Source organism: Falco biarmicus, chromosome 13, assembly GCF_023638135.1.
Source record: "Falco biarmicus isolate bFalBia1 chromosome 13, bFalBia1.pri, whole genome shotgun sequence".
Lineage (NCBI taxonomy): Eukaryota > Metazoa > Chordata > Aves > Falconiformes > Falconidae > Falco > Falco biarmicus.
Window position 1 is genome coordinate 22,273,575 of NC_079300.1, and position 10,541 is coordinate 22,284,115.

A 10,541-nucleotide genomic window follows, 5' to 3' on the forward strand; every position below is an offset into this window, starting at 1 on the left:
CGGCTATTCTGTGTTATCAATAGCTAAGTGGCTACTAAATAGCTATTTAAAATTAATTTACTGAATAGCTATGTAAGCTATTTTTAAGCTCTTTGCTGTTACATTAAGTAACTATTGCAGCTATTTTTTACACCGCTTGGTGAAATGCAGCTCTACGTAAGGTGAGCAGCTGTTGTGCCTTGCCCCGGCTCCCAGGGGTGCAGGTGTCGGGGTGTGTGTGTAACCGTTGCGTAGGGAAAATGGAAGGTCTGTGACAGCGTACCCCACTCGGGGACCCGCGGTGGGCCTGCTGCGGATACTGCTGAGGAACAGAAGCAAAGGTCTGCTGCTTAGCTGGGTTTTTTAAATGGGCCTGCTTGTAAACTGCTGGTAAAAAACTGGGAGATACAGGGATTAAACGTTGCCACATAAACTAAACAGTACTACTTTCTCACTTTTTTTTTTTTTCCTCTTGAAAAATAGTTTTCAGTAATGTGACAGTTGTGAGGAGCTAATTTTGGGTCAAGAGGTTTCATAGTAAACTTTAAATGAGCAGACTGTTCCTTAAGGTACATTCAGGAAGGTGGCAGGAGATGGCCCGAGGCTCAGTTCATCTCTTACCCACCAAGCTGTAGTTGTGTTTTTTTCTCTGTGGATATTTTGAAGGTGAAAAACAAGCAAATACAGTACTGTGATTGCATTCCGGAAGGTGCTAACTTAGAGACAGCAGTAGAAAAAGCATATTAGGCCATGTATGCAAATTTACACGCAGGAAACGGGGTGTGTGCTTGGGGGGTGGGGGTGTAAAATCAGGCATGGAAAATGAAAATACTTAGTAGTGTTGCATTTTCAATATAGGAGCTCCACTTACCTTGCAACTTGATAAGAACTGCCCCATCTACAGTAAACCCATGATACGAGTTCTGCTGGAGCCTGGGAGGAGGCGCTGGGTTCCCGCTGCGAAGCTTGCTGCCTTGCCCCAGAGTGGCTCACTTTGAATTTCTTAGCCTGGTTGGAAATTTAATATAAAGAGTCATTCTTGTGAATCATGTTTTCTTTACAATTTTGCATTCCAACTCAGCAATTCATTCCTCCTTTTTTTAATGGCAAGAACGTTATTGGAAGACGCAGGACTTCAGCAAAATGGGTAGTTCATGTTCTGGGAGGCTTGAATGCTCCAGTTTCATTCCGTTGTGTTTTATTCTAAAAATGCAACACTTACAATGCATATTAGGTATACTAATGAGTGAGATGTTCTGACAATCAGTTAATAACCCTGAATTTTAAAGTTTTTCAAAGGTAAATATTTAATGTGAAAGAAAGACTTTTTCAGTAGCCAAACTTACAGCTAACTGTGTGTCTTCAGAATATTCATCTGCCTATCTCTTGCATTATTAGACTACCCTCAGCATTTGTATGATCTCAAATTAAAATAGCAGTTTGACAATGCTGTTTGAAATGTTTGGGTGTGCTGTTGAGTGTTTTGGATACATCAAGTCTACATGTGTGTCTTAGGTGGGGTGCACAGCAATATATACTTGGGATGGTTGAACGTTTCCTTTCTGAAAGGGCTGAGCTACTTGTGGTATTTTTGTTTCTGAAAACCTGCAGCCCTTTTGGTGTTTGCATGTGTATTTTGCATTCCAATTGAGCAATTCATTCCTCCTTTTTCTAATGGCAAGAACGTTATTAGAGGTCGCAGAACTTCAGCAAAATGAGTAGTTCATGTTCTGGGAGACTTGAACGCTCCAGTTTCATTCCATTGTGTGTGAAAGACAACGATTCAGCCGTTACAACAGATGATGAGCAAACCTCTTTGCAGCAGTCCATTTCCTCACCAGCACGCTGTGCTGTGCTAACAGCATCCCAGTTCCCCCTCTCTGAGCTCCAGTGTGGGAAATGCAACTGGAGAATCATCGGAGCAGCAGTGGGGGCACAGCGGGGCCTGGCACGCGGCGTGAGTGCCAGATATGGCAGCCAGGCTGCGCGCCAGATACTGGCACCTGATGAATGTTAAAGCATCTCTGAAATTCCCACTTGCTTACGTCTAGATTGCAGGCCATGGCACTCCGGCACGCCTTTGCCCTGCCGGTTCCCAAGGCAGGGGACCTGCTGGGGCACAGAATGGTACCCACCTAGCCCAGGGCCTGGAGATCGGAGCACGGCTGAGCCTGTCTTAGCTTCAGGGCAGGGTGCTCGGGGGGTGACCCCAGATGGCAGAGTTGAGGAGCACTCCGGGCTGCCATAGAGCACAGCACCAAAGGTCTGCATCATCTTTGTACTTTGTCTCCCCCTTATTAATCCCAGTGCCTCCCGCTGGAACTTGTCCGGTTTTCAGAACCTAACTTGTGCTTCTAAACTTTTTTCTGAACGATCCTCCTTTGTAAAATACTTACTAAAAATGTGCAATGCGATGGATGGGAGAGTGCTCGCCTTAAGGTATATACCAAATGTTGAATAATGCTTCTGTTGAGTTAGGCTGCCTGAATATTGCTGGTCTTTAATTTTAAAGTTTTACATTTATCCCATAAACTAATTTGAAAAATAAGATTATTTCTTTTTCTGAATTTATTTTTTGATCATTTAGGACTATTCACAGCTGCAAAAATGTTTTTACTTAAAGTGCTGTTATGACAACTTTTCCTCAAGTTCTTACAGCCAGAAGCCCAGAAAATATAACTTTTATTTAGTATTGTAGGACAAGCCTGTTCTAAATTTATTGTAGATCTGAACTGCAGTTGGATAGAAAAAGGGAAAAGAGTTTAGTTAAATTTTCAAGTTGGAAAACCACATTCAGTACGTGTAATTTAGCAGCTGTTGCAAACACTTGGGGGCATTTTCTTTAGCATTTGAAAATTCCCTGAAGAAGTGAGACAGGAGACATTATTTAGAATTTCAACTTGAAATATATTTTAATGTTTTCTTAAATTGTATTTTGAAGTTTAGGATTAACTCTGTGCCTGGCTGCACAGATGGCTACATTTTACATACTCCTTTGTCTAGGGGAATAAAAAAAAAAAAAAAAAAAAGGACCACATGGTCAGTTAATGGCTTTAAACACTCTTAGTCTTTATTTTACATCTTCTTAATGGGACCTCAGAGATTTTGGGAAGATATTCAGAAAATTGTTGTTTATGGTGTAAGACTTGTAAGATGTGGTGTATTCTGTGTCCTGGAACTCATGAGCTATTTTTGCTCCAATTTATTAATCCTGGTTGATAAATTTTACAGCTCCATCCCTTAAGATTTAACGGTCATAATTCTGGTATGTGAAAATAAAAACTTAAGATCACCAATGTATAGAAAATGTTACTTTATTACTGGAATGTAAGGTCACTTTTTATTTAATCTTTTAATAGACAATATTACAGATTAAGTGGATTTTTACAGAGAAGTAGACTCCATATCTGAGTCACTGAAGTGGTTATAAAGTAAAATAAGCTTTCTAGTCTTTTAGCGTACAACAGAATGCTCTCTAAGCTTTTCTGCTAGACGCTTTTGGGAAACACCGTAGTGAACTGTGGACTATACGGATCAATTGTGATGCTGGGATAAATGATGGAAAATCCATTAAGTCAGTGGTGTGTCACCAGAGCGGACAGTTCTAGCATATAAAGCCAATTTAAATTGGATATTTTGTGCTTTGTAATGATTTTTTTCAAGTTGAAATAGATTCAGATAAACGATTGTTTAGGTTAACGTAGTTTTTGGAAATCAACTTGTGGCTTGTGAAGGAACTCTAGATAAAAACACTGAGTGCTGTGCAGTGTTGAGCATTTGTAAGTGATCTGGCAAGTTTATAAAAGGTTATTAATATAATATAGGCACATGATTTTTTTTTCCCTTCTCCATTTTGAAGTCCTAGTAAGGTTTTAAAGGCTACTACTGTTTTATCATGTAAAGAGGAAGTGTTTCCTGTAGTCTTTTAAGCACCTACCCTTTTAAACCAACATGTGTAACCAAATCCATCTGGTTAAAGTTGTTCTTGCAGATAGCTGTAACCGGCTCTGCAGCCACAGAGGTCCTTCATGCTACCGCTAGATGCAAATTCAATGATGGTTCCTGCAATTCTGTGTGAGCTCCGCAGGCCAGGGCGGGATATAGGGGTGAGATGGTTTGAGATGCTACAGACCACTGGTTTTGGGCCTCCAGTCTTAAGTGTTATCAGCCAGACGTTTCTCACAGATGGTTAATGCACTTCTGTTAAACTGAGAGCATCTACAGATGTTTTTTGCTTATTTTGGGGGTGTTTGTGTATATATGAGAACACCCTCCCTGCTTTCTGGTCAGCTAAATCCTCTTCCCTTAATTTATTCATGGAGGAAGAGGTTAATTTTCTTCTAGATTTCTGAGGTTGTTTTTGTTTATCTTTTTTTTGCTTCCAATGAACTTCCTAGAAAGAAAGGCTAAGAGGGTGTTGCAGGAAAAGCAGTGTTTGATGAGTGGTTTGGTTACCCTTTAAGTACCATTTCCAGTTCCGAAGATGCAGAAGGAACTGGTAAGTAAAGAGAAGTTGCCAGTGTAGTTCACATTAACACATGACAAATGCTGTGTTAGAAACAAAGTAGGGGCTCTTTGTCTCGTTATTGCATTTCCAGATTTCTAACTTCTTATGCTGCGATTTGGTAGGCCTGAAGAGTGCGTCTAGATTATTATTTTAAGCTTTACAGATAAGGAAGTTCAGTCCGAAACTTTACAGTCACTTACTATGGGTGAAATGCATAGAATTCTGTCTGTGCTCCTATTGATTCTCTTAATTGCCTCATGATTGTCAGGTTTTTCACAATACCATTACTATCTTTATGACTGTTTAATACAAAACAGAGTCTACATTAATAAATAAAACATTGCTTGTAAATGGAGAAGCAGAAAAATTAACTCTGTTTTCTTTTATTTTTTTCAGCGGAACCCCTGCCTTTAATGGACTTGTGCCGAAGATCAATTCGTTTTGCTCTTGGCAGAGACCGCCTGCATGATATAGAAATTCTACCTTTGCCTCTCTCTCTGAAAAATTATTTACAGTACCAATAAGACATCTAGAACCCTCTGGCCTCACTTTGGACTACATCAATGCAAATGGCAGAAAATTGTTTACAGCAAAATATAAATCTTCGTGATGGACACTTAAGTGTTATTTAATTTTTAATATATATTTTTTCTGAACCAGTGAAAGCAGATCACTGTGGGGGACTACTAAAGAATGTGAAAACATTGATTTGATCGAGATTTGTGTATTATCTGTTGCCTGTTGTGTTTACAGTCCTGAAGGCCATTATTCTCATCTCTCATATTGGTTTATCTTTGTTGCCTCTGGTCAATGCCAATAGAAAATCAGACCTGCAAGATCCACTGTCATACAGGACAGAGAATTTTTCAGTAATGTGATTTTTTTTTTCCTTTTTCTTTCTCTCTGCTACACCTCACCCCAATAGATAAAAATAAATTAGCAAAAGAAAAATCTTGACAGTAACTTTTGAAAAAATATTTAAACCTTGCCTTTGATATGCAGAGTTGTTGAGAGCTTTAAGTGTTCAGCACTCAACATAATCAGGCCTATAATATCTAAAAGTTCTAACATTTAAAAAAGTAGAGTATTGTCTAGAAGAAGAATATGTGATTTAAAAATACAAGAGGAAAAAAAACGGTATATGTGTCAGAAAGATCAGGTTTTGGATGTGGTAACAGTAAGATGCAGTTCATTGTTTGCAAGACCAAATCTAGTCCCTCCAAAGTTCTGCAGTTTGTAACAAAGTGTTCACTATCCCAAGAATTTAGGATATTTGTATTTTAGAAAGCTTGTCACTTTTTTTATTTGAACAAATTTATAATTTTTATGTGGTATGAACTCTAAGTACTTGGTTCTCTTTTTAATGTATGTGTGGTTATAATGTTTATTTAACTGTTTAGAGTCTGTGGAGTTCTCATTTAACTGTTTCCCATCTTGGGGTGACTGATTTTGGTTTTTTTCCCCAACTCCACCTGAAATGTATTAATTTTTCAGGCTCATCCCATTTTTTAAGATGCTGCTTTCTATTTGCATTTCTTACATGTTTCAAGTTATCTGCCTGATCAGTTATCTAGTTTTTAAACTGGAAGTTGTTGTTATGGCAGGATGTCAAATATTTAGACTGAGCTGCCTTCAGCATATTTTAATGTGAATTTACTGATGAATGAGGAGAAAATTTCTAATAAAGTCTACTGTCCAAAACAAAACTCTTGTCTCCTTTGATGAAGTGTTAAATAACATAGCAATGCATACAGAGTTGAAGTTCAGTTCCTCCTGCAGCTTTGCAAATGCTTGTGTTCAGCACTTCTTTCAAATTGCTGCTTTGGGTTCACGTGTGAGCAACACTGTGGGCAATGTGTTTGGTTCCTGATTTGTCCCACTTGCTCAGAATATAGCTGTACTCTTGCTTTTAACACAATTCTGGCTAGATTCCTCTAAACAAAACCTCAGTTTTTTGCAAAGTTGCACTTTAAGGCTCCGTGCTTTTGAGGTAGGCTGAAGTTTGACTGCTGTGCACTGATGATACAGGCACAACCACTGAACGGCAGATGGTTGCCCTTCTCTGTCACCCCAAGGAACAGAATTACAGTTTCAATTGGGAAAGAGAAACATGAGATAAACAAGGTACAACACCACAGCAAGACTGGAAACAACAAGAGCAAGGTAACACAGGGATGTCAACAGTTAAGTATTTGTTTCTCTGAACTTGACTATCAAAGTTGATGCTTGCTTCAGCATCAACTTACTTTTGGGCTTGCTTTCATTTCATTAACTGTATTCGTTACTTCAGTCTTGCAAAGGGGAAGAAATTACAGCTGTGATCTGTATTTCTTACTTTTCCCGCTTGTTTAATATTAAACCTTTTGTCTCTATAGGTATGTAGGAAGAAGGAGATACAAAGGTAACACACTCGAAAGGAAAATATAGCTAAGTCAAGTGATCTTTCATAAGCAAGGTAAGCAGCTGTTCAGGAATGGCATAGTAATCCTGGTAGACCTTATTTTTCCACCACTGAAGTCCGTTGTAGGTAAGCATTTCCTAAAATCAGTTTTGCTGTGTGTAACTAGATTTCATGTTCCTTTCAATAACTGCAGTGACACAACTGTTTAAGTGTTGTCTTCTCTGGTGTTTCACTTGGCACAGGCTAACAGCTTTTTAGTGGTTTAACTTTCAAACAGGTTTTTTCCTAACACTTTGCTGCCTTCCAGGAGTGCTAATTTTACAGGAGTGATAGATTTGTTCTTTTACTTTTCCCTAATTGCATGCTGTGATGCTGTGGATGGTAGATACACCCCTTCATGTGAGATTAGGGCCCTCCTTTGGGGGTCAAAGTTTCTTGGTCCACAGAATTTTTGTAAGGAGGGTGTACCATGGAGAATATTAGCCATACTTCAGCGTTCCTACTACCCATCCCTTTGTGAATAGATTCTTTTCCAGGAGGGCTTATAGGGAAACCACAGTGCCCATCTGTATTGCTGGTAAAAATGAGTCAAGCATTGAGGCTAAGCATGTAGTCAGTGTACCTCTTCACCGAATGTATCAAGAGTCTCCTCTCTGTTGTGGAACTCCAGCCTGGGTGGTACGTTCTTGACATGGATGCTCAAGGCTGGCTCTCCTGGAATGCAAACACTGTTTACTGTCTGCTTTAGGAGTGAATTGAGCACTAATTAAAAGATGGCAGTGCATTGGCTTTTGCCCAAAACGGAGGTCAAACACTAAGTTGCAATCATTCTTCAACCAATGCAGCTGAAACTTCTCAGTCCCTCTGTCCTGGAAACCTAAATGCAGCAAGATACCTGCCCAGAAGTCTATGCTCAGACGTGTCTAACAGAGGGGGTGATTACTTACTACAAAGCTGTACTACAAGATTTGCAGTAAGATCTCTCTTGCACCTTTATTTTTAATTTCCAGCTGCTTCTGACTTTCATCACACGAAGAAATAGACAATAGATGTGATTATTTTCAGCTTTTGTATCCCTGCGCCTGAGCAAAAGGAGTATAGCTTTTCTAGACATGATCTGGAAGTTTTCGTACGGCTGGTAAACCAAGGCCAATAGAAACTTTTCAAAGCAAAACACGAGTCTTAACCGTAATATTTAAAAGAACAGGGCACGTTCCTGGGAGCTGCCGCCAAATTGCGACCTTTGTGATGGGTGCATGCTAATTAGTGGGTTGCAGTAGAAAGTATTTCACCTACTTTTTTGGGGATTTGGATCTCTAATATGACCCCTTCCAAGGAGGTACCAAAAATGCAGAATCCCTTCTATTAGAACTGTGGTTAAGACTTGTGGATATATCATGGTGTCCCTTCATTTCTTTTTCAAGATTTCCATTCTTCATCCTTCTGCAGCTCTTGTGAGGGAAGGGTCTTGATTTACCCACCTAGAGGTGCTGTTGTCGTGATCACAATTTGCACTTGCTATAACCTCATTGACAGTCTCAGCTTTTAGATTTACTAAAGCTCTTGTTTCACAACATGTAAATTTGGGGTCAAATCTGAGAAGCTGTTGTCCTTTGGTATAGCAGCTGTCACATGTATCCCTTCTACTAGGCTGGCAAAGTCAGTGCTGTGAAGACTTTGTTTCTGCTCCATATTGGGCCAAGGGAAATGTGTTGAAATGTCTGCGTTCTCATCCAGAGGTAATGTAATATAATCTGTAGAGAAACTGTGAAGTCTCGGTTTAGACTTCGCATGTAGGCTTTCTGGTGTTCAGGTTTGTATCTCAACAGATAGACTCAAACTCTTCCTGTTGAGGTAGGATCTAACTTCGTGAGTTTCTTAGTGTTCGCTTGAAGCTGGGAAAAACTGTTAACGGAAGCAGCTATGTACGAGTCATGTGAGTGTTTCTGATAGTTATAAAAGAGCAGCAAGCCAGGAATGCTATAAAACTTCCTTCTCATCTCCATTACAGTTGGAACTAAACTATGACCATATGTTCTCACGTCAGTCAGCGGCAATCGCCATGTAGCAAGCTTTGTATCAGAGCCAGCAGTACTCATTCAGGTACAATTCCCACTGACATCAGCGGGAGATCTGTCCGAGTCAGCACTGCTGCTTTTGGTTCCCATGTAAAGATCTCCAAACATTTCCAATACATTGTATTGAGCGATACTTTATTATATGTAAGCAATGTCAAGCAGATGGTTTCTGCAGCAGTTTTTCTAATTTGGCAAAACATGCTGGCAAGTGTAGTTAGGTAGATGTGAGAAAGTGGAACGAAAAAGTGTGTCTAGTTCAGGCTGAGAGTGATATTCAAAGGGGAAGCTAGACTTTTTGGCTCCTTGATGATGATTTTCAAAAGCTTTTTCATTTATAAACCTTTAAAATCTCACAGCGGTTTTTATTCTGTATACTTAAAGGAATGTAGGATCTTTATCCATTCCTGTTTATTTCACAAAAGAATGTCTGGTGATCACGAAGTGGAAATCCTTTGTTTGCTTGATTCAAAAAGACACCAAAAAACCTCCTTCCTCCTTGGGAAATGTTCTCTGTAGACACAGAGCCATGAGTAATATGCAACACACATCAGCCTGAATGCCCCCCTTCTTTATTTTTTTTGTCTTGAGTTTGCAACTGTTTATTCAGAGAAGAACTCGGTGTGTTCTGCAGGCAGTGTCTAAAAATAAGTATGATTTGGAGCATCTGCTAGAAAGCAGAACACCCTACGGAGGGTATATTGAAGCAGATTTGAATGTACGGTGGGTGGGGTCAGAGAACAAAGGAGCAGAGCTCTAGAGAGTAGCATTTCTCTAAGGATTTAACTTCTTTTTGTGTTGTTATTGTTTTGTTTAGCCCCACTATAGAATGCAAGTAAATTCACAGGGTAAGAAAAAAAGTGGTTCATGCTTCCACTGCCACCAGGTGTTTAACGTTGATATTTAAAGCTTAAATAATATCTTCCCCACTAAACTCTTGTTGCACAGACTTAACGTCCCAAAGCTCTACACTGACTGCATGGGCTTCAGAAACCTCTGAAGGACCTTGGACTCTGCAGTCATACAGAGTAGCACCCTGTTCCACATATTGTCCTGTTGGAACTTAATGAATTAACTTCTAGGCAAAGAGCACAGCTGCTCTGTCATTATTGCTGCGGCTGCAGTAACATATGGGGCTACCCAGGCTAGCTTAAATATTAGCCAAATAGAAGCCCAGTAACTGGCAGAACAGAGCTCAGTATGGGGTGGTTTACTGTGCCAGGCAGCAGCGAGACAGCAGTGTCAGCATATCTGAAGTGATTAATAAATGGCTGAGCTTAAAAGGGTCTGCATTTCAATGTGGAGGTGTCTCTGCAAATCCTGTTTAAAATAGGTGTCAGGATCAGATACTTCTAGTTTCATTTGTGTCACTGTGAAATTTTGTACGTTTTGTAGCCTCTAGTGTGACATAGATGTATAAGTAGAGCTCGTGTTTTTAGTAACTTTAACATATTAGGGGGTACTTACAGTTGAGATAGCTATGTTCTGGGATTTTAATAAATTGTTTCTCTGGCTTTTTTGAAAACTACAACACAAAAGGCAGGTGTCTTCAGACTTCTAAGGAAAAGCAAAAAAACCC

The 10,541-nt window shown here is 39.6% G+C and overlaps 1 protein-coding gene across 1 annotated transcript in view; it reads left to right on the top strand.

Annotated features, from left to right (window-relative positions):
• SPSB4 (splA/ryanodine receptor domain and SOCS box containing 4) overlaps positions 1–6,192 on the top strand; it is a 90,299-nt gene extending 84,107 nt beyond the window's left edge. The window contains exon 3 of the mRNA XM_056359064.1: positions 4,883–6,192. Within this exon, the coding sequence (XP_056215039.1) occupies positions 4,883–5,010 (128 nt within the window). The 3' untranslated portion in view covers positions 5,011–6,192. The remainder of the gene's footprint in view (positions 1–4,882) is intronic.
• The last annotated feature ends 4,349 nt before the right edge of the window (positions 6,193–10,541 follow it).